At 44.5% G+C, this 25,153-nt stretch overlaps 1 protein-coding gene across 9 annotated transcripts; it reads right to left on the bottom strand.

Annotated features, from left to right (window-relative positions):
- Positions 1 to 1,255: 1,255 nt before the first annotated feature.
- Positions 1,256 to 25,153, bottom strand: EEF1AKMT1 (EEF1A lysine methyltransferase 1). Of its 9 annotated transcripts, none has more exons than XM_070380549.1 (5): positions 21,162 to 21,321; positions 9,097 to 9,250; positions 7,419 to 7,498; positions 2,801 to 3,081; positions 1,256 to 2,043 (listed from the first exon to the last, which is right to left on the bottom strand). In XM_070380549.1, the coding sequence occupies exons 2-5, from the start codon at positions 9,241 to 9,243 to the stop codon at positions 1,874 to 1,876; spliced, it is 678 nt and encodes a 225-aa protein (XP_070236650.1). In that variant the 5' UTR covers positions 9,244 to 9,250; positions 21,162 to 21,321; the 3' UTR covers positions 1,256 to 1,873. The 9 variants fall into 9 exon arrangements, with proteins under 9 accessions (XP_070236650.1, XP_070236648.1, XP_070236647.1 ...); XM_070380547.1 differs by having other exon boundaries at positions 7,419 to 7,501; positions 21,156 to 21,317; XM_070380546.1 differs by having other exon boundaries at positions 7,419 to 7,501; positions 21,144 to 21,316.

Genomic DNA, 25,153 nt, shown 5'->3' with positions numbered 1-25,153 from the left:
GCTTGCAGTCTTTTAAAAAGTAGAGTGTAATCCGTTTATTCAGCTATTTTTTTCAATAGGGGCAGGAACAAAGTATTTTCATATTAGCCATTTTGAGCAAGTATATTGTTTTTACCTGACCTGTAAACATTTTATAAACATTGTTTTCACTTCCTCAGCAGGAATTTTTAGAAGCTCAGGTAGGCTAACTCTTCGGTTGGTCACCAGTGGACATGGCTGGACAGGACCTGCCCTCCCTATGGGCAGCTCAGCTCACCCCAGTCTTTATTCATGAGGATATAAATCACCACAGGTTTATACAGGTAGAAAGTTTTTCACTTTTCAAAGTCAGGGGCCAGTTTGTGGACAAGAGGCAGTGAGGTCAGAGCGTGGTATGTAAGGTCTGTGCCAATTCCCAGGTATCTGGCTAGTTTTAAGGGCTTCAGGAGCTATTAAGTGGGCAGACTTACAGTTTCCAGAATGCAGGAATGGAGCCTCTTCTAGCACTGCAGCTAAACCCCAGAACTATCTGTAAACGTGAGACCTTCTTAACTCGATTTATGTAACACCTACAGGTAGGTGAAGGGCATGCTGGCTGTGGTTTTCTCTCTGGACTCAGCTTTGATGGTCTCAACTAGTTCTTAGCGCAAACGATGTTTATTAAGGTCTTAATTTTATGGCTGAAGTTTTTAAGAGCAACTGTGAAGTCAGCCTCTGTTTATGTGCTCTCTTCCCCACTTACCATCAGCCTTGGCTTGATCTGAATGGAAGCTTTACTGAGAACTTCCAGTTTGTATTATATATTGACAGAGGTTGTACATGAAAAACATTGCTGAGCAAAATTCATATTTTCCAAATAAAAATTCAGAACTGAAACCTGTGGGTAGTTCTCTACAGCTTGGGGTGAATGTTACTTCCGTGCTCAACCTCTGGAAATAACAACATATGGTAAGCCTAGTGGTGGTATATCTGGAATACACCACTAGATATTATCTGAACCTTTCAGAAGGGTTCAGGTCAACAACAAAGAAATACACAAAAAGAAAAACTGCCTTCAAACCTTGGGTAATTATTTCAGTCGCCACTATTGTATAACATTTTCCAGCCACTCTGCAAATATAAATAGTGCAAACATCAGAGCACTGGACAAAGGAGAGTAAATGTATTGCATGTGAAAAATAAAGCAGTTCCATTAACTGTGTTCATCAGGTTAGCTCACCTTAGTTGTTAACAGGCAGCACATACCCAATGGAAGAATCGACTTTCCCCACCAAGATCCAGAAAGGTAACCTTTATTTGCACCTTCTCTCTGAATGGAATTCATTTAACAAATATTTACTGGGCATGTGCCCTCCCTCTTCTGGACACAAACTGCGTCCTCAACTACAAACTCCCTGGCTGTTAGAGCCAGGGGCTGAGGTCTTGGCTGGTCACTACGTACTGCTCTTTACCTGTGTTAAGTGAGGAGAGCAGACTGCTGCTGCTGCTAAGTCATTTCAGGTGTGTCAGACTCTGTGCGACCCCATAGACTGCAGCCCACCAGGCTCCCCCGTCCCTGGGATTCTCCAGGCAAGAACACTGGAATGGGTTGCCATTTCCTTCTCCAGTGCATGAAAGTGAAATGGAAGTCGCTCAGTCATGTCCGACTCCCAGCGACCCCATGGACTGCAGCATACCAGGCTCCTCCGTCTGTGGGATTTTCCAGGCAAGAGTACTGGAGTGGGGTGCCATTGCCTTCTCCACTAGATGGGGTCTAAAAGTTCTTCCAGATATAATTCTACAGACTCAAGTTGGCAAAAGCACCCTGAGCTCCAGGGACATCCTAAGGAAATCATAATGTCTTTACCTCGAAAATGAGGACAAGGGAGGTGGTAAGTTTTTCAGAGAGGAAACGTCACTTGGGTCCTTCCTGTACTGGGAGCCGCACTGACAGATTACAGTCCAGCCCGGAGTTGTAATTCACGAAACAGCGAAACTCATTTCCCAGGGTTCGAGTGTGTTCTGGAATAAACTTGCACATCTTCACTCCAAGCAGCTTTGCTGCCGCGTCCTCCATGACAGCACCTGAGGAGAACCACCAGACAAGCCTCAGAGCCACGCTGGCGGGGGCAAGGAGCTGCCAGTTCCACTCAGCAATAGGGGGAAGGTCACTGCTTTCTATCCTTTTACTTCCTCCAACATTTTTGCCAAGTTCCTACTATTTTTCCCTTTATCAAGAATTTTTCTGCCTCTATAAAGCTGAGATACTTAGAAATTGTAAAAATTACTTATATTCTACAAAGTAACAAAAGATAATTTTACTAAAAACTTTTTCCAACTTGGACTCAGCAGCCCCTTTCTGAGTAATATCTAATTGTGCAAACACATTTGTACCAGCTTCTGGCTGATGACTGCACGTCTCCCTCCAGCCCGTCCTCTGCACCAGGGGGAGCGAGGGGCTGCAGGCCTGAAAGTAGGGGGACCTACAGCTCATGTTTTCATTTTGAAACGCCAGGATAATCCCCCTCCCTCACCGGTGAGAACATCTTCTGTTCTGGTAAACCATCTAACATCTTGGTCTGTGACCTCTGACATCCACTTTAACCCCAGAGGTTGCATATTTCTTTATCAGCTAGAGAGGCTGAGCCAGACACGTTACTAGTACTGACACTGCTGAGTACAGATAGCACTCCCGGTGCCCTCACCTCGCGCCAAACCCCACTTCCTGGGCGTCGTGCCACAGAATTCTCAACAGGCCCCGAGAGGCAGCAGCACCTCAGCCCCAGGGTGCAGGGAGATAAGTGGAATGAGGTCACAGGGTGTGTGGTCGGCCAGCACAAACCTGTGCACAGCAGGATCTTTCCCCGGGTCAGGAGCTTGATGGTTTCTGACATTTTCCTAAGACATTCCTCCGAGAGATAGGGGGGATCTGCCACGACGATGTCAAAGCTGTGTGTGGCGATCCTCTCAGGTAAGTCCACAGGGTTCTTGTAGTCATAGTAGACAAAGTCCTCTCCGTATATGGCAAACCTGCGGTCGTACTCGAAGATGCAGACGGAGACATCGTCTCTGTGCCGCTCTCTCAGCTTCTGGTAGACACTGGGGGCGCTCACACACGCTATTCTGGAACAGAGAGACCCAGCTCATGAATGAGCTTTGTGACAGCATACAGCACCAAATAACCACTTCACTGAAAAAGTATAGCCCATGTCAGATTTTCTTCACACTACAAACTAAAGTAATAACAGCAGTGAATTTGGGGAGGAATCTGGTGTTTACAGATCTACAAACTCATAATTTTTGAGTATGAAATGTATGTTTCATGGTAAAAAAATGTGAAACATTAGGTACAAGAGTTACGCAGCCCATGACCTGAATTTACCTGTTATTTTCCTGTTGGTCTCTTTTAACATTTATTTCAAATACTTTTAAGCCTCAAACTAAATATTTTCAAGTTATTTGGTAATATTCATATATTTAATATATAAAGAAAAAGCCTTAGGACTTTCAGATAAAGATGCAGAGGGAACACATTCATTTAGATTTGCTTCTTCAAAGCAATTAATCATGAGAAGGAAACCTCCAACAGCAAGACAATGAGGGAAGACAAAGGAAACATGCTCAGGAAGCTGACAGGCAAGGGTGTGGTCTGGGTGGCTTCTGACTCTGCAGGCCCAAGGGAGCCAAATCCCAAATTGGCAGCCAGGAAAGCTGAGAGGGAGCCTCGCCAACACCAAAGCACCCGCAGCTCAGGAAGCTGAAAACCAGGTAGCTCAAGAAGTAGGGGTGAAGGGGCGGCAGGGGGACTGTTTTTGGAAGGTCTATCGAAGAGGAAACGACCCAGGATTCTCATCTCTGCACCAAGCCTCCACACTGTGGGAGAAAATGGGAAGGATGTTGTCCGGATGGGGGTAGGGGCACAGCTAGTGGTGAAGGGCCGTGTGGAATGGCAAGGATCACATTAAACCCACCAGATGTTGGGAGCCCTGACCTCCTGGAATGAGGTCAACGAGATGCGTGACTCCCAGGAAGGAAGGTGGCTCGCTCTGGGGCTCTTACCAGCCCACAAGAAAAAGCCTGGATTTACTGACCGGGCATTCCTGGGAAAACAGCTGATCCACACCAGCTAACTGCAGACACCAAGCAGAGAAAGCCTGCCCATGTATCAGAGCTTCCAGCCTTAGCGTGCCCATCTCAACTAGGAGCACACAGCAGAGGGTCAGCAGACCACTCAGGAGAGTCAGTGCGTACTAAAGCCAAAATATTAATAAAACATGAGAGGCATGCTGGAGTCAGAGACTGTGAAGAGAAGAAGTCCTGTAATGTGATGTCCTCAGAAGGATGAACAAGATACCTTGATAAATATCCAGAGACCTAAGAAATTACAGGTGATAAAGTACAGGACAGCAGAAATGGCAAAGTCAGTGGAAAGTTTCAAAGATAAAGTTGAGGAATTTTCCCAGAAGGTCAGGTAAGAAAGAGAAAACGTGTGAAAGGGACAGAAAGAAAAATGAATCAGGTAAAGAAGAATAGAAGAAAAAAAAAGGACAATTTTCCCAAACTGGAGGACCCGAGTTATGAGAACAGAAAGGTTTCCACCCCTTTCGACAAATGAAAGCACCATGCCAGGACACACAACACGGCATTAGGAGAAAACCCTAAGCCAGCAGGGGGCAGGGGTGCAAAAAACAGGTTTCTCATAAGAAATCAGAATGGCATTGTACTTCTCAATAACACATCAAGAGAATGGGTAGAATAAAAATATTTTGAGACAGGTTTTTAAAATTTCCCTCTAGTGAAAAGTGTTGAAGGATGTACCCAACCAAGATAAAGCTGTGAACTAAGGACTGGGATACTGGATACAGGAAGGTCAGAACAAGAAAGATAAGAGGACACTCGGTAGATGGTGGAGGGAAATACCAAGACCAGAGCCGGACGTACACCAGCCCAGACAGAAGAGGTGGCAAAGCCAGGGGGGTGGGGGGAGTATTTTTTCCAAGGAGTTGAAATATGTGTAAGTTCGTTGGTTAAGAGATTTACACCACTGGGAGAATTTGAGGGTTAGTGATATGGACGTATAAACCCTATTTAACCAAGACAGGATATAACTAACACCAATTCTACACAATCACTTCCAGGAAACAAACATAGTAACACTTCCCAGGTCATTTTATGAAGCTACTAATATGAAACCCAAACCAAGGGAATAAAACAGGAAATTTCAAACTAATTATCACTCATGAAAGTTGCTGAGTTGTAGCCGACTCTTCGTGACCCCATGGACTTCTCCATGGGGATTCCAGGCCAGAGTACTGGAGTGGGCAGCCATTCCCTTCTCCAGGGGATGTTCCCAACTGAGGGATCAAACCCAAGTCTCCCCCACTGCAGGCGGATTCTTACCAGCTGAGCCACCACGGAAGTATGTAGAAGCAAGAGCCTCAAAAAATATTACCAATGAGTCCAACCATAAAAATGGATATAACTACTGGGAGCACGGACAGGAAGCACACCTGTGTGCAGTGGAGGATGAAGAAGCTAAATCCTTAGTCTCTTAAGGTGAGATGTCTGTAAGTGACAAATGAACAAGTGCCAATATAAACAGGTTTAGAATTGTAGAAGAGCTGAAAGGCAAGGGGGGGACAAGGGGAAAATTAACAATGGATTATGTTGGGGGCCAGAGTGATGTACTCCGCCCGTGGCAAAGGTCATGAGGAAGGAGGCTCGACATACGCAAAGGCGGGATCGAGCCTCAGGAGTCCCCCTGGAACTCCTCGAGCATCTACCCCCATAACCAGAGCCTGCCTACTTTACTACTTTGTGCTCACCTACACCTCTGACTTTACGGGGGGCTGTCCCCCACCACCTCTTTCAGAGAAGGAGTTAACTTAGAGCTCCAGTTAATAATAATTCCTGGGCGTGGTAAGAGTGTTTTAACCTACAAACTCCTCTGAAGGTTCTCTAGCTTGCCTGACAGGCTTGTCCGGCCACATGTGATTGCTCACAGCCTCCCAACCGTGAGAGGCAGGAGATGCTTTAAACCTTCTAAAAACAGGTTCCTTAGAAAAGTTAGAAACTATTAGTATAAGTATAATGGGCTGATTAGAAACTGTATTGGTGAAGGGTTTTTCATTTGTTGAGCCAATGTTTGTTGCTAAGTCTCCACATCCCCTGCCCTTACACACATTAATGAATATACAGAAGACTACGTTAGACCTTAGGCTAAGTAAATTCTTTCCTTAACTAAAACCCACTACACCCTCACCCTATAGGAATGTAACTTTATTTGGGTGGCGTCTGTTTTAAGAATAATCACCCCTGGAGAAATAAGTGTCCTGGTTGACTGACCGCTGTCACAAGGAGAGGGTCGTAAATTGTCAGCAGGCCCCCCTGGCCAGAAGATGATGTAACACCCCTAAGACCTCTGTATACATTTGTGTGAAGCACCTGACTTTAATAAAAGTCAGGACTGCTGTCCCCACGTGACTTTAGTATAACATCTCAGTGTATAAAAACAGACTCTGGAAAATAAAGAATTAGGATCAGTTTCTCGAAATACTGGTCTCCCCATGTCGCTCTCTCTCTCACTCTGGTTGAGTCTCCATCTGGAGCTCGGAACCCCCCATGCTTACTAATTATGCCTGGGCTTCTAAGATCCAACCGGGGAGGCCTCAGTGTCTCCTCTCCTTCGGGAGAATGGAAGGACGCCTGCGGCCTACGTAAGTGATGCAAACTTCTTGTCTTGAAGTTTTATTGGTCTCCCGCGTAAACCAAGCTACTCAGCCTCTTTTCTCCACTGAATTTTCCTACTGAGCTATCCTCATCCTATTACTCTTTATATCTTTGATAAAATATTTAAATAAATAGGTCGCCGACGCCGTCCCCGCTTCGAATACCCTGGATCAGCCGGGGCAGGACCCCGGCAGGATTACTTTGTTCAACAAGTCTTTCAGGACCATTTGACTTCTTATGCACACAAAGTTCTGACAGAAATAAATACCAAACTAACAAAACCTATAATTCTCAAAATTTCAGAAAGATCAAACATTAAGATTTTTTTCTTTTAAAGCAATTCTAGGGGAATAAAGGAGAAGGCAATGGCAACCCACTCCAGCACTCTTCCCTGGCAAATCCCATGGACGGAGGAGCCTGGTAGGCTGTAGTCCATGGGGTCGCTAGGAGTCGGGACACAACTGAAGTGACTTAGCAGCAGCAGCAGGGGAATAAAAGGAATAGAAAAATGTTAAGGAACAGATGAAGATGACTTACATGGAACAGGGTTTTGAGTGTGCCCCTAGCGGCGACAGGAAAGCATTCTTTATTCCTTGTGGTCTTCAAATCATCAACCACAGGTTTTGCAGATTACAGATGAACCTTCTTACAAACCATCTCTCATCCAGGAAGGACATTTAAAGTATTACTTTAGATTAAAAGGCAAAAGAGAAGAGAACCCAGTATCTCACCTGCCGCCCTCCCCGGCAGCTGCCACTGCATCCTCAGCAAGGCGCGTGGCCGTCTCCGGGCTGTACCAGAACTGGCTCAGCTGCTGTGACAGGAACGAGTGAATTGTATTAGACCTGGCATACACGTGTCCTTTTAATTCGTATCTATTTACCAAAACGAATTCTGTCAACAGCCAGTGTCACTGCTGGGCCATGCAGTATATTCTGCGCTTCCTTTTGGTATGGCACCTCCTATTCTTCTAGAGTTAATAAACAAACCACTGTTGCATTTGCTTGGGTTCTCCGAAACTATCCCTAATTCTCCCAACATCATCCTGTAGCTCCTGAAAAGTGGTGCATGGGAAGTCAATGTTGTGAGACTTACCATGTCTTACACATTTAACATTTTATCCTCACATTTCATTGGTAACTCAGCTGGGCATAGAATCCTAGACTGAATGAAATTTTCACTCTAAATATTGAAGGCAGTGCTTCACTTTTTTTCTAGTTTCTAATAAAGCTATTGAAAAGTGCAATGTGACCTGTCCTGAGACACTGGAGGTGACATGCTTTTCTCCAGAAGGTTCTAAGATCTTCTTTGTCACCTACATCTAAAAGCTTCACTCATGCCTCCTGGACTTATCCTCTAGTTTTATAATGTATTCTTTCAAACTTCCTGGGAGATTTCTTCATTTTTGTGAACAAAACAAGTGCCAAAAATATACAAATAGTTAATTCAGGTAGTGAGATTATGACTTGTTTTTTTATTCATATTTACCTATTTTCTACACCAACCATAGATTACTTTCAGAATCAGAAAGTACAAAGTATTTAAGCAAGCAAAAGGAAAAGAGAAAGACTACCTTAAGGTGGACTCAGGTTTCTAATATTTACTATTCAAAGCATCAAGCTAAAGACGAAAACATGAGGAAAGAAAACTAGAGGCATCTGAGTAGGTGGAACATCCAGAGTAAATAAAAAGAAACATTTCTGTCCCAATTTCAAACAGATGATGAATTTTATATAATTTTATATAAAAATATAAACTTTATATAACTTAGATCTACACTTGACACAAAATGTCAAAGACTGCACACACACACACCTCCCAGCTGCAAAGTGATGAAGAGAGGCAGATCGATGATTAAGGTAGTCAAAGAAATTTCAAGCCTCATCTATTTCTCAACTATGCTTCAAAAAAGGTAGATTTCTACGTTACAGTTTAGGTTAGCTTTCCTCAACTCACTTTTAAAAATTCCTATTTTTATTTGGCTCATAAAAATACAATTAAAATACATACTGTGCACCAGGAACTATTAATATCTTCTTTAAAACCCCTTTCATCAATTTTTCACATGTTTAACACCAGTTGCCCCCTTACTGCAATGATCCCTTCCCATAAGGAATGCTGTGCTCCAGTAAAAACTGACAGAATGAATCTGTCTACAAGAAGTACAGTCTGTTGGACACGATCTCTTCCCCTATCTGAAACGTCCCCTCCTCTGACCACCAAGCAGCCCGGGTCAGAATGAGGAAAATCTGCACTCCCAGTCTTAGCTACTGAACAGGCTATCAGCTTCCTAGTGACAAGCGAGACAAACTGGGCTGTTAGGTGGGGTAAAGACCAACAGTGGACTAGGTACAGAACACACTCCACACTGCCAACACGTCCGGATGGATGCAGAGCATGGTCACTTACCCAGTTCTCTTCTATTATCCCGATGTTGTACTTGTCGTCACCACAGAGGTCAGAGTGGTGGTGCTGCTGCTCAGCATAAAACTCCTGCAGAGCTGCAAGGGCGTATGAAGAAAGCTGGGGGGGCCCCTCGTCTTCGGAGTCACTCATCTCACACCTGCAGGGAATGAGTCAAGTGATGTTAGTGTGTTTTTCCTTTCCATCAAACAATTAAAAAAATTAACTCATAGCAATGATCCAAACTGGAAGTGAGTTGTATCAGGAAAACAGGTATTTAAAATTTCTGAGACCAGGAACCTCCCTGGTGGTTCAGTGGCCAAGACCCCACACTCCCAGTGTAGGGCCCGGGTTCTATCCCTGGTCAGGGAACGAGATGCCACGTGCCATAAACAAAGGCCGGGCGCAGCCAAGCACATGCATACATATGTCTGCAGAGATCTTCCACTAACTAAAGCTGAACAAATAAATGCATGCTTACTCTCTCCGTGTATACAGTTTTCACAATAAGACTTTTCACATTTTTATGACTCCTTGCAGAATGAAATCTGTAAAGATGTTTTGCTTTCTTCTGGTACCGCAGTGGTCACATGCAGATAATTCACAGTAGACTCTGAATCAGAGCTTTTTATGTGTGAATGTCATTGTTGAGGTGACCTAAGGCTCCTAGGTGTTACAATGGGACAAGTGAAGGATTGGTAAAGGAGGGGTAGAGGAAGAGATAGGAAAATTAAGAGATGAGAGAGGATGCAAATTACCATCACAATGAGATACAACCATATACCTACCAGACTGACTACAATGGAAAAGACAGGTAACACCGAATGTTTTGGGGGGTGTAGAATAATAGAAACGGCCTACTTTGCTGCTGAAATGTAAACTGATGAAAACATTTTGGATAACAATATTACCTTACCTCTGCTTCAAACTCAGAAATTCTGCATCATATAACTATATGAAACTCCTGTGATTCACATAAATAGACATGGAGAATACGTTCAAAGTGGAAATGTGTACTGGCAACAACTAAAACTGCTGAAATGTCCACCCACTGGACATTACATAATATAACAGACTGCTGTGTATTCCTACAGTAGGGTACTATATCACATGGAAAACATTTCCTTTTCTCCTCTGCTGGCTTGCCACCTGTAACTGTTATGTAGTTACTTGAAGGATTACAGGTTTATAGGGTATCTATCATGGCACGCGATCAAATAACATTACACCACTTCTGTGTTATACAAAAACCTTACGATTTGTATATAACTTCCATTTCTCTCCTCCAAGCCTTTGTGTTACTATTGTCCAACGTCTTATTTTTACATTTGATATAAACACACCACAGGCAAATTTGGCCTTGGAGTAATGAAGCAGGGCAAAGGCTAACAGAGTTTTGTGAAGAGAATGCACTGGTCATAGCAAACACCCTCTTCCAACAACACAAGAGAAGACTCTACACATGGACATCACCAGATGGTCAATACTGAAATCAGATTGATTATATGCAACCAAAGATGGAGAAGCTCTATACAGTCAGCAAAAACAAGACCGGGAGCTGACTGTGGCTCAGATCATGAACTCCTTATTGCCAAATTCAGACTTAAATTGAAGAAAGTAGGGAAAACCACTAGATATTCAGGTATGACCTAAATCAAATCCCTTACGATTATACAGTGGAGGTGACAGATTCACAGGATTAGATCTGATAGAGTGCCTGAAGAACTATGGATGAAGATTTGTGACATTGTACCGGAGGCAGGGGTCAAGATCATCCCAGGGAAAAGAAATGTAAAAAGGCAAAATGGTTGTCTGAGGAGGCCTTACAAACAGCTGAGAAAAGACAAGCGAAAGACAAAGGACAAAAGGATATATCCATTTGAATGCAGAGTTCCAAAGAATAGCAAGGAGAGATAAGAAAGCCTTCCTCAGCAATCAATGCAAAGAAATAGAGGAAAACAACAGAATGGGAAAGACTAGAGATCTCTTCAAGAAAATCAGAGATACCAAGGAAGTTTTCATGCGAAGACGGGCACAATAAAGGACAGACATAGTATGGACCTAAAAGCAGCAGAAGATATTAAGAAGAGGTGGCAAGAATACACAGAACTGTACAAAAAAGATCTTCAAGACCCAGATAATCATGATGGTGTGATCACTCACCTAGAGCCAGACATCGTGGAATGTGAAGTCAAGTGGGCCTTAGGAAGCATCACTACAAACAAAACTAGTGGAGGTGATGGAATTCCAGTTGAGCTATTTGAAATCCTAAAAGATGATGCTGTGAAAGTGCGGCACTCAGTATGCCAGCACATTTGGAACTCAGCAGTGGCCACAGGACTGGAAAAGGTCAGTTTTCATTCCAATCCCAAAGAAAGGCAATGCCAAAGAATGCTCAGACTACCGCACAATTGCACTCATCTCACACGCTGGTAAAGTAATGCTCAAAATTCTCCAAGCCAGGCTTCAACAGTACGTGAACCGTGAACTTCCAGATGTTCAAGCTGGATTTAGAAAAGGCAGAGGAACCAGAGATCAAATTGCCAACATCCGTTGGATCATGGAAAAAGCAAGAGAGTTCCAGAAAAACATCTAGTTCTGCTTTATTGACTATGCCGAAGCCTTTGACTATGTGGATCACAACAAACTGGAAAATTCTGAAAGAGATGGGAATACCAGACCACCTGACCTGCCTCTTGAGAAATCTGTATGCAGGTCAGGAAGCAACAGTTAGAACTGGACATGGAACAAAGTGTTTCCAAATCAGTTCAAGGCTGTCTATTGTCACCCTGCTTATTTAACTTATGTGCAGAGTACATCATGAGAAACGCTGGGCTGAAAGAAGCACAAGCTGGAATCAAGATTGCTGGGAGAAATACCAATAACCTCAGATATGCAGATGACATCACACTTATGGGAGAAAGCGAAGAACTAAAGAGCCTCTTAATGAAAGTGAAAGAGTCAAAAAGTTGGCTTAAAACTCAACATTCAGAAAACTAGGATCATGGCATCTGGTCCTGTCAGTTCATGGCAAATAGATGGGGAAACAGAGGAAACAGTTATAGACTTTATTTTGAGGGGCTCCAAAATCACTGCAGATGGTGACTGCAGCCATGAAATTAAAAGACACTTGTTTCTTGGAAGAAAAGTTATGACCAACCTAGACAGCATATCAAAAGCAGAGACGTTACTTTGCCAACAAAGGTCCGTCTAGTCAAGGCTATGGTTGTTCCAATAGTCATGTCATGCGTGGATGTGAGAGTTGGACTATAAAGAAAGCTGAGCACCAAAGAATTGATGCTTTTGAACTGCGGTGTTGGAGAAGACTCTTGAGAGTCCCTTCGATAGCAAGGAGATCCAACCAGTCCATACTAAAGGAGATCAGTCCTGAATATTCAAGGACTGATGCTGAAGCTGAAACTCCAATACTTTGGCCACCTGATACGAAGAACTGACTCATTGGAAAAGACCCTGATGCTGGGAAAGATTGAAGGCGGGAGAAGGGGACGACAGAGGATGAGACGGCTGGATGGCATCACCGACTCTATGGACATGAGTTTGAGTAAACTCCGGGAGTTGGTGATGGACAGGGAGGCCTGGCGTGCTGCAGTCCATGGGGTTGCAAAGAGTCAGACACGATTGAGTGACTGAACTTAACTGAAATACAGCACACTGTTTAAAAATCTTTTAAAAAAACCTACATCGTAACCACTTACATTGCACTTCATTTTGTATTGATTAATACTGCCATCACCTGTCATTCTCCGTGTGCTTGAATGAACATTTCTTGTACCGCAGTTCTCTGGAGCTCCTCCTCTGTACTCACTCTGCCCTGCTTGCTTCCCATGAGGCTTCCCCAGAATCTATCAGTATTTCCTCAACTCAGAGCGGTCCCTGGGTTCCCTTCCCTGCGTAGCAGCCTGAAAAGTCTTTCGGGCAGTAAGACAAAGTAACCATCAGGTTCAGTCTGTTCATTTCCCTTTTTCAGGGACCACTGACCTTTGTGGCCTGGTGCCCGTTATCTTCAAAGACATTTTTCCCCACATATTTTACCTGTTTTTTTTTTTTTCAGTTCTATCAGATGGGAGGGGAAATTTAGTCTTGTTACTCCTAGTGGAAGTTCATGACAGTGTTAAAAAAAAAAAACCTACAGCCATATATACTAACAAGAATCAATCTTAAGAATATGTTAAATCACAAAGTTACAGAATACATATAGTATCAATAATTCTATTTAAGTGAAGTTCAGAAACATGGGGATAAAAGCAAGTTAATGAAAAACCAAAGATTAAAGATAGTGGTTACCACTGGGAGTGAGGAATACATAATTTAAAAAATGTTTACTATATTATCTGCAGAGACCCATGGACTTAATTCTGTAACCAAAAAGTGTCTGAAATGGCTTCTAAACAGTTTGGGCCTTCCCCAAGTAATAATCTTTTTCAAAGAACTTAGAATAAATCTCATGAAAGGACTCATCTATTTTTCTACCCACACTTTTCACACTACAATGATTTCCATTAAGATATGAATTCAATGTAGGAAAATAAAAGATTTTTTAAAAACAGAAAAGAATGTATCCAAGTACATGTATAGCTTATAGTAGAAGTCAGTAGTGCTCTGTGAAATGTTTTAGCAAAAAATACACGTGTGTATAGGGTCGTGCATCACGACACAACTTCCTGCTGCAGGCTGTAGTCTTAAATGTTTGCAGTGTTTCACAGTAAACGATCTATAATTTTTGCACAGACTCATCTCAAGATGGAGAGGTTCTAATACTTTATACAAACAGCTCTTATCTGAAGCAGATACTTGGTATTTTTTATACTGATTGTGAAAAAGCATTTCTGCTATTATTTATTTAGACATTCAGAAAAACAATACTGGATTCAGAGCAAGAACTGGAGCTGAACTACCTAAGTGTAAATCATGGCTTTGCCACTTATTAACTACATAGCTTTAAGCAAGTATTTAACTCTTCTATGCCTTAATTTTCTCATTTATGAAATGGAGATAATGTTAAAACTTATTTAATAGAGTTGTTCTGAATTAGATGAGTTACTATCTACAAACCACCTAATCGTCCTTGGCACACAACAGGAACAAAAATATTACCTTCAGTACTGTTCAAGTTGCAGCATCTCACTGACAGTACGGAATCTGTGGTGACCACTAGTTTAATACCTTCATGTGACTACTTGGCAGCAGAGGGACCACAAGAAATCAATAATTAAAGCAACACTACGAAGAGTGACAGGAAATGACGAGCATGGTGAACGCTGTGTGCAGGGAGCACGACTGGCTCTGGCTTGTCACTTGTCACCTTCACAGATTAAGATGGACTGATGCTGAATGCTCTGGCCACTGGATGTGAAGAGCTGATTCATGGGAAAAGACCCTGATGCTGCAAAAGATTGAGGGACAACAGAGGATGAGATGGTTGGATGGCATCACCGAGTCAATGGACATGAGTTTGAGCAAACTCTGGGAGACAGTGAGGGACAGGGAAGCCTGGCACGCTGCAGTCCACGGGGTCACAAAGAGCTGGACACAAGTGAACAAGCTATCACTGTATCACTTTTAGACAAAATGCAGATTAACAGATCTATCATCTCAGAGCACAAAATAAAGTGGTCAGAGAGATGAGACTGTTCAGAAGGTAGACATCATCAAGGTGGGATCTAAAGGTGGGAAGGAATGGTTAGAGTGTGTACAAAGTTATTAGAAGGATCTGGGAAGACTATCTCCAAACTGAGAGAATAGTACTGGCACAATCTATCTGATGGAACTGCTTTGGATCATTAGTCTATTCAAAGGCTTTCAACTCCCAGGAGAAGACTTAAAATGTTAATTTCAGTCAGTTTGGGCCCTTAACTCAGCAGTGGCTTCCTATCCCTTCTCCTTATTTTTGCCTCAGGAAGGTTTTATGCTCAGGGGTTAACTTATACAGCTAAGTGAGGACAATGACACAGCGAGGTCAATGCCACTGAAAGTTTGCTGTTGCCAGTTCTAGAAATCCAAGTCACAGCACAGCGGGAAGCACCACATAAGACTGGTCACATGCAGAAACAAGGAGGCAGAAAGAAAACGGGGACAGTGTTTTTACTGCTCAGACAGTGGGCGGAAGGGGAAAACATCCTATGAGGGTAGAGAGGACTTTCACGTGCACCTGAGAGCTAAGCTATGGGGAAGATGCAAGCCCCTCCAGCCCTGAGACGAACGGACGCCAGGCAGACAGCCGTGCTGGAGTCTCAGAACGCAACTCCAACAGCTCCAGGAGCAGCGTGTATGTAACCAGTGGGGGCAAAGTGGGCAATAAAGACCCCTTTCTTCAAATACTGGGAATCTGGATTTTGATTGCTGATGGTACTTCTGATCATGGAGGCAGAGGCAGGCAGCCATTGCTGCAGCACTCCACCCCCCCACCCCCAGCAGAGACAACTCTGCGGGGATTTAAAGCGCTATGACCACCCCGCCCCCTTCACGGGCCACATATTTAAGGACCAGACCATTATAAACAGCAACCGCATACGTGGAGGGATTTAGAAGGTGCATGTACATGCCCGGGAAAAGGTGTGGGCTTAGAAAGACCTCAAGCTTCCTCAGGCTGATGTTTAGCACAAAAACAGACTATAATAATAGCAATGACAACAACAGAATGACAGAAAAAGCAAATCTTGGAGAAGGGGGAAAATCTGATTTCCAGCACTTTGAACAAAATCATACTGTGAACAAAGTATGAACAAAATCATACTTTATAAACAAAGTATGAACAAAAGCACTTTGAACAAAGCATACAAAGAGACAGCAAAGCATGGCCCGTTGAAAAGAAAAAAGCCATGTCTGAAAAAGGCCACACAGCACTCCTGCTAGACAAAGACCCCAACTGTCCTAAATATGCTAAAAGACCTAAAAAGTACGGACAAAGTTAAGAAAACAATGCATGAACATAATGCAAATATCAACAGAGATGGGATACACCTTCAAGTGAACCATGCTCACTGTCCCAGAAGAAAAGATAAAGGGAAAGATTATTAGCTTTTGTGCAGGGCTGAGAAAGTCTGAGAACACTGCAAACCGAGCTGCAAGGTACAAAGAGGCTTCATACTGGTCTTGTATTTCAGGATTCAGAATCATGAAAAAAAAATTTAATGCTTTCAAAACAAGTTTTTTATAAATGATGAATATAAAATCTATCAGGTGTTTTTGCAAAAGTAAATCCCTGACTTGTTTCCCCTCCCCACAAGATACAGAGTAAGAATTTGGACAGAGTTCTACATGAAACCTAAATATGAAATTCTCATTTATCAGTTGATCCTTAAGGGCTCCAACACTTAATATTTTTAGTAAAGGTCCATTAAAATTAAGGAATCAACAAACCACTGGGCAGTTGCTTTCAACTGTCATTTATGATGCTCACTGAAAATGCTGAAGGAAAAGAACAGTCAATGTGGGACTGCATGTGACAGATATTCAAAGGGCATGGATCTACAAAATCACAAACGATTTAGAGAACACTGCCGGAGAAGCAAACGCTGACTTCAAAAAGCAATCCAAGGAAATCTACGTACATCGTAGCCTCTGGCATCTGGTCAAAAGTGATTCTTCTTTATAGAGACATCATTTTGTCCAATCTGTTAACCAGATCAAATCAACCTTAACACATGTCTCATCTGACACGGACTATTCCAGTCAGTTCTACATGAGGCAGATGGGTTGTTTACTGACACTGTGGTGAAACTGTCATGACACGGGACTCATGCATCAAACATGCCACGAGACTGGCTCATCAGCTTTCTGGGAAGCAACTGAATGCTTCCAGGTCACCCTTCTTGTCATCACAGACTCCATACACATCTATAAACAGACAGAGTCTGTGGATGGGATCAGCTTTGCAAGGGTACCAAGCATCCCAGGGTGGCTTCTGTTTGTAAAGTACAGGGAGGAGATATTGACCATACTTTAGAATTTGTAAAATAGAAAGGACAGCCCTTAAAACAAGCAAGATCTCTTTCTTGTGTTCTCACATAGCTTAACAGAAAACATTTGTTCACCATGAAAGAGAAGTGATTAAAAAATGTAACCAAAGAATCTTGAAAACTTGCTCCGCATAGTAGTGTCTGTTTCTTCTAAGGCAAGTGGAGAAGATCACTGCCTGCATCTGACGATCACGTCCCCGTGCCCCAGGTGCCCTGATGCAGCAGTGCGACGAGAAATCACACAGATGGCCTCGGGACACAGGTTCCTGCCTGCTCCAGGATGGGGCTGGGACATTTCCAGAGGGGGTCCAGTGATCAGTATGTCCAAAGAACTGCTGAAAGGACCAACACCCTTGTAACAGATAAGCAGTCTTAACATAGCATCAGACAGCTAGTGGGTATTTTAATGTCACTACTAGGCACCCCTGAGCGACTGCAGACCACCAAGGGCCGCCCAGAAGCAGAGTGTGTTTGGAGTTAAAGCAGTCTCTGTGCACGTCACAGGGACAGGGGTCGCCAGAGACACTGATGCTAACGTACAGACTCCACGAGATCACAAACAGCAGGGAAGCCAGGCCCTCCAAGACCAAACACGTGAGCTCAGCTAACAGAACAATGACTTAAAGTATACTGTACTTATAAACTCTAAAGTTTTATAATTCACCTTAAAAACAAGAAAGATGAGGGCAGGGAAGCTGAAGAGTTATAGAACCCACAACTCAAATCAGAAGCGAATGATTTTAATCAATGATTCAGAAATGCACGATCATATAACCAACTTGTTATAAGACAGGGTTGTTTAATAGGAAAAAAACAAGGAAATGTTTTCTTCCACAAAGTTTCCAAAATCACATCTTCTTGTATCACTCTCCCTACTGACTTAAATGGTATTTCTTCACACAAATACTTTTCATGAACAGGTTATTTCCTTAATAAGTTACTTCTTGCTTCAGTTCTTTTACTTCAAAATAAAAGTATAATTTACTTATTGGTCTCTACCGATATTCCTTAATTAAAAACTTTTCTTAAAATACAAAGTTGACAGCCTTAACTTTTGGCACGTGTATGTGTGCATACGTGATGGAAGACTGCAAGCCTTTCCAGCATCACCCATACAATAACAGCTCTAGATGCTACACACCAGGCATTCACCTGCTTTAGAGCTACACATGGGAACAGGAGTTCTTTAAGAAGCTGCTACAGTCTGGGAGGGAAAGAGAATGCCCACTGACTGGGCACCAGACCCTGGCGAGGGCTGCCCAAAGGTCCCACATTTGTGCTAGAAGCTGCTGAGAAATGGAGCAGAACTGCTAAGGGGGTGGACTTAGTGCTCTGATGAGGGGCACTGTTCACAATCATTAGTAACAGGAGAGCGAAGCCACAGGGCTGAACCATGGAATGCAAATACCCTCATCATGGAATATGACACCTGGGGCAGGTTTATGTACAGAACGACACGCACGTGATGACAGGGCACCTGACGCTTACACGTCCCAGGAACACTGCCTTTCAAAGTCAAGTCTCTGGGGACTCACGGGCTTTACATTCCATGAGCACCACTTCTAGAGCTCCCTGCAGCGCTGGATCAAGAGGTGATGAGATCACCTCCATCTCAGTCACAAGCTGGTTTACTCCCCAAAAGGTGTCCTTCTAACTTCACATTTTTGCCAAGATCAGCTCTAATGAATCAAATGCACCACTACTGCAAGGACTCTGTCTTGTTCAGTTAGTCAAATATATGTTAATCCTTCCTAAGTGGAAGGCCCAGCTTCTACTGTGGGGAGAAGTGCGGACGTGATGAAAGTACATGTATCCAAGTGCCTTCTGAGAGGTCGTCCAAATGCTTACTAGCTTCCAGGGACACCCACAAGACACATCTTTTCTTTTCCTTCAGGATCTCTCTAAAGGTTACTACTCTAGACAGGGAATCCTAAAAATGTCTGAGCAAGGTGATTATTCTGCTAACAAACATACTGCCATTCTCCCATCTCCTCTCATTGTCAGAGTAAAACAAAGCTTAGAGGTCTCAGGAATCTTGGAGAGAAAGCCTTGACTATCTTTTCTCTTTGTCCTCTTCTTAGAAAATGAAAATTACCATAAATTATGATTTTAAGTAATATGGAGGAGAAAAGTACAGTAGGTCCAGGAGAAAGCTCTGACTCTGCCAGCTTTGGGTCAAGCTGAATATATGACGACAGTTCAGTTTTCTTTGAACAGCTTTATGCATCTTAGGTAAACTTAATATGCTCCAGTGAGGAAAATACCTATCAAGAAAACTACCCCCTTTTGGGACTTCCCCAGTGGTCCAGTGGCTAAGACTCCCCTGCTCCCAATGCAGGGGGCCCGGGTCCGATCCTTGGCTGGGGAACTAGATCCCACGTGTTGTAGTTAAGAGATCCCATGCTGCAGCTAAATATGACACAAGATCCCAAACACAGCAACTGAGCCCTGACACAGCCAAACATGAACACAGACTGCACTCAAGGCTAAAATGATTCTTAAAAATTGTATTGAAAATTTAAAAAAAAACTTTATCCCTTTCTGTAGGTTTGGAAATAATGTTTGTAGATAATGTAATTTCTTCAACTCACTCAAGCTACTCTGACCAAAGACCCCAAAAATATGAAACCTTTCACCCCCAGAAAACTGGATCATACACTCCAAGGCAGCACATGTATAAACGTGAAATTGTCACGCTGAGTAGCTGCCTGTGCATTTTCAGAGCCTCAGTGGAAGATGTGAGGTATTTCCAGGGTGCCCACCTGTCTCCCAGAGACCACACCAGTTCACCTGAGGTGATGGGGGGCCACCAACATTTGCTCAGAATGGTGTTCCTTCACAACGCTTACAATCTCCTGGGAGCATCCCTACCTAACTACCTAGTGTGTGTTCATTCAAGGTAAAGCAAAGGCGGGTGGCTTTCTCTTTCCCTTTTTAGAAAGCTCTGTCAAGGGCTGCTGCTGCTGCTGCTAAGTCACTTCAGTCGTGTCCGACTCTGTGTGACTCCACAGACGGCAGCCCACCAGACTCCGCCGTCCCTGGGATTCTCCAGGCAAGAACACTGGAGTGGCTTGCCATTTCCTTCTCCAATGCATGAAAGTGAAAAGTGAAAGTGAAGTCGCTCAAGTCGTGTCCGACCCTCAGCGACCCCATGGACTGCAGCCTACGGGGTGCCACTGCCTTCTCCGCTGTCAAGAGCAGAAAGTCTAAATTATCTCCCAGGCCTGCCATCACGTTCACGAGCCAGATAAAGAGCCACAGATTACTCGCGGGAGTGGGGGAAGACACCACACACACCTTGGCAGATGCCAACAGCAAGTGCTCAGATAAAAAAGAAGCAACACCACTTTAGCAAATATTAAAATCCAACGTCTCCTGCGAGAGACTGCAGGTACAGTCGGTTCCTGATTCCAGCTGCACCACGACACTGCCTGGAACAGCTGAAGGGCAAGGAAAAGTGCGCGAGTCCACATACTTTCCTGTGTACACATATGAATGCGTACGGATGTTTCCACAGCTGCATTTGTGGACTGACAATGGCTTTCAATTTGCAACCTGAAATCTGTTAGCTAATTACTTAGAAATAAAAACATGAAAACAAAAAAGTTGGCTTTAACTTCAAAGCAAATAATTCCGAACAGCAGATTAAGAAAACTACTTTCATAGCTGAAAAAGAAAAAAAAAAAAAAATTGTGTGGAGGGTGGATCTCTAAATTGTCCATATTTCCAGCATCCGGGCCTCTACCGGGACGCGGGCGGACGGGGCCGACGAGGGGCGGCAGGTTGCCCCGTGCCCCTCCACAGAACGACGCCGCCCGCGACCCCGGTGTCCACACGCACACCGTCCACCGCCACGGGCTGCCACCACAACCGCCCCGCCTCCCGGAACACGCCCAGGCGGCCCCCCTCCAGACACCACCCCCCTCCCCTCCACGCCTTGGAGACGGCCGTTACTCCACACGCTGAGACCCCGGCGGAAGCGCGGCTCCACGCGCCCGGGCCCGGCCCCGCGGCCGACCTGAGCACACCCGAGACGGCAGCGCCTCCCAACCCCTTCCGCCCGGCCCCGAGTACCAGAGCCGCTACCCTGACCGTGTCGGGAGACGCGGACGAGCGGAGTCGGCGCGGGCTCCTCACTCCACTCGCCGCTCGAGTCCACGCGTGCTCCGTAGCCCGCGGGTCCTGGTCGGGCAGCCAGCTGCGTTTGCGCGTGCGCGCTGCGGCCCGCCAGGCCGGAAGCGTGCGCGGGGGCGCGTCCGCGCAAGCACAGCAGTCCCGCGGGGCGGGGTAGGAGGGGGCCGGGTCGTGGGCGGGGCTGCGGGCTGGCCCGGTCCGCGCACGCGCAGACGAGCGCTCCCGGGAGGCCCTTGGGCACCGCGCCACGTGCAGGGCCGCCTCGCGCCGGGAGCTGCGCGGCTGAGCACGTGTCCGCGAGGACCGGGGCAGCAGAGACGCTGCAGGTTTTAAGGCGCACCAAGAGACCTGGCGTTTGCACTTCACTGTACGTTTCACAAGCAGCAAGGCCCCGTCTGTTCCGCCTCCTCCGTCTAATGGGGAGATAGACATAGCCACCGCTGCGTTAGAGAAGGCCTTTAAATAAAACCCCGCACACCCTCCGCGGTGCGTCTGTCGGAGCCACGGTAGACCCCCGCCTAACACCGAGGGTTCCCGCGACCCGAAGACGCGGTCCCCGTGCTGAGACCGCCTACGAGCTGGGCAAACCCTCCCCTCATGAAGCAGCAGCGCTGTGTGCAACGACTCACGGGCGGGAGCACGGCCTCCGCGGAGCCGGGTCAGAGCCGACGCCTGCGCGCGGACTGGAGGTGCTTGCAGACCCCGAGCGGTGTCATGACTGTTGTCCCGCAGGGCCACCAATCCATGCAGCATCCCTGCCCGCTTTCTCCTCATCCTCCTTACCAATCCCGTTATCTTCCCACGTTACCTTCTATTGAATACTTTTAATCCTTTCTGGTATTAGGTGAGGATATAAATTAAAAACAGGTTTGCTATTCTGGGAATACCGTAATTTCCACTTTAAATACGGCCCCCAAGCTTACGGCAAACCATGCTTTCATTTTTTGTTTGGATGACAAGTCCACTACGCTGCGTACGTCAAAACCAGCTATAATTTAGGAAAGCAGCAGGAAAGAAAACATATATCAAGCTAAAAGAACAATAAATATGCACTGAGAGACAATAACTGACTTTTATGGCAGTATATATTTTTTTACAGAGGTAGTAGTGTTCCATACATAGGACACACTGCCTTGGCTTATTCAGCAGAAAGGCTTATTTATGTTAAAGCAAGTTATTTTTGGATTAAAACAGATCTATAATATTTTAAGCTTTCAAAGTTTCAACTGCTTTCACCGTATGTGAGACAATAGTTATCTGCCATTTAATGTGTATTACTGTTTTTTTATTAAAGTGACCACAGTTGTCAGAAGTTCAAATAGTTACAACTCTTTCAGCTGAAACGTTTGCATTGTAATTTAATAGGTTTTGCAAATCATAGAAAAAATTTAAGATACCAAGAGGCAATTTTATTATCATTGAAACAAAGGGGAAACTGCAGGAATTCCCTGGCAGCCCCGTGGTCAGTATGCAGCGCTTTTACTGCCAAGGCCCTGGCTTCAATCTCTAGTCAGGGAACTGAGATCCCACAAGCCATGTGGCCAATAAATAACTAACTAAAGGGAAACTACTCGTCAAGTAAACTGGACTAGAAAGATACATTCAAATCAATCTCAGTTCAGGAATTACTCCTTTTGTGTGGCCTGACTGTGAAGAAGGCTGAGCGCCAAAGAATTGATGCTTTTGAACTGTGGTGTTGGAGAAGACTCTTGAGAGTCCCTTGGACTGCAAGGAGATCCAACCAGTCCATTCTGAAGGAGATCAGCCCTGGGATTTCTCTGGAAGGAATGATGCTAAAGCTGAAACTCCGGTACTTTGGCCACCTCATGCGAAGAGTTGACTCATTGGAAAAGACTCTGATGCTGGGAGGGATTGGGGGCAGGAGGAGAAGGGGACGACAGAGGATGAGATGGCTGGATGGCATCTCTGACCCGATGGACTTGAGTCTCAGTGAACTCCGGGAGTTGGTGATGGACAGGGAGGCCTGGCGTGCTGCAATTCATGGAGTCCCAAAGAGTCGGACACAACTGAGCGACTGATCTGATCTGATGACTGAGCGACTTCACTTTCACTTTTCACTTTCATGCATTGGAGAAGGAAATGGCAAACCCACTCCAGTGTTCTTGCCTGGAGAATCCCAGGGACGGGGGAGCCTGGTGGGCTGCCGTCTCTGGGGTCGCACAAAGTCGGACACGACTGAGGTGACTTAGCAGCAGCAGCAGCAGCATGATCCAACTAGTCCATTCTAAAGATCAGTCCTGGGTGTTCTTTGGACGGACTGATGCTAAAGCTGAAACTCCAATACTTTGGCCACCTCACTGATGCTGGGAGGGACTGGGGACAGGAGGAGAAGGGGACGACAGAGGATGAGATGGCTGGATGGTATCACCCACTCGATGGACGTGAGTTTGAGTGAACTCCAGGAGTTGGTGATGGACAGGGAGGCCTGGTGTGTTGCAATTCATGGGGTTGCAAAGAGTCGGACATCACTGAGTGACCGAACTGACTGACTGATTGATGATACACATGACAGACCCGTAATCAATGAAAACCCTGAGAAGCTTAGCCAGACACTGAGTTTGTGTCTCCACCCTGTACTCTGCCAGTCCCAACAGCTTCACCAGGTCAGTCCTGAGAAAGTACCAACAGGGGCAGTGCAGTTACGAGCAGTTGTGCAAATAAAACTGCGGCCTGAGAGACAGGGCTTACTCAGGGGAATATCTGAAGACTGACCTGGCAAAGCAATCAAGAGTGAACACTACCAAAACTTAAAACTACTAACTACTACAGGAATAAAAGTATTTAGCACGTCCCTGCTTAAACTCTCTCTGTGGGACTTCCTGGGCAGTCCAGAGGTCAAGACTGTGCTTCCAAAGCAGGGGTGAGGGGCCAATCCCACATGCTCCATGGCAAGACCACAATATATAAAACAAAACAAAACAAACCCCTCTCTTTCCTTCAGGTTTTTTTTTTTCCTCCCATTTATCAGCTCTGAGAAGCGCCAATGACTTAATCACAGTTCATTCTCTTGCTAGATGTTAAAAATAATTTACACTGAAAGAGTTCAGCAGGATGTTGACTTATGTGCTAGAAATGACAGTGCTTGCTGCCACTGGTATTGTATGGTGTTTCCAAGCAAAAGATTTTCTCCTTGCTATCACCAAATACGCCCTTTGCTTCCACTTAAGTTTTAAAACAACTGCCACTTGAGATTACAGAGAATGCACAGGACCCAATCTGGGATCCTATGTTTAAGAAACATACAAAAATGTTTCATAATCTAATAATTCACCAAAGTCATCATTCATAAACCACACACTATAAACACACTGTACTTTAAGAGAGCACTAGGATTTTAAAGATGGTATCCAAGAAACACCACCAGACTTTTACATCCGCGGCCTCTAAGACCATCTACAGCTCCCTCCAATGCCAGGTGATGTACCTGGGTTAAGGTCCCCCCTTAGGAATGAAAGAACTCCACTTAATTCCTAAACAGCTTAATGTTTCTTTATCCATCCTTGGAGTAGAATTAAATCTCAACATAACCTAAAAAATCAACAAACATTCAAAGCAATATCAAGTTTAAAATAAAAACTTTACCTTTCACTGAATATGCCTACAAGATTTAGGATTAGGTAAAAAAGAAAGTCTGCCTAACACACAGCAGATGGTACTTTTCCATTTTTCCTGAAAAGTCAAGAACAATGACCCAACTACACTTACTACAAATATGCCTCCACTTCAGTGATTTAACTAATAACTCTGAAATCCTAAGAGGGTGAGCTGAGATAAAAATACATCTGCTCAATACAACAGAATATAAATGAAATTCTGATTTTCTCTCTGAATCCTGGACTAATCCTGTATTAATATTAGGGTTGGGTATTCTCCCAGAAGGTAATGCAATTCCCTATTTTTAACTGTGAAGATATGTCCTTGTGTTTTTT

The sequence above is a fragment of the Bos mutus genome, chromosome 12 (assembly GCF_027580195.1).
Source record: "Bos mutus isolate GX-2022 chromosome 12, NWIPB_WYAK_1.1, whole genome shotgun sequence".
Classification (NCBI taxonomy): Eukaryota; Metazoa; Chordata; class Mammalia; order Artiodactyla; family Bovidae; genus Bos; species Bos mutus.
The sequence above is the reverse complement of the archived record's forward strand: the minus strand, read 5'-3'. Positions and strand labels throughout refer to the sequence as shown.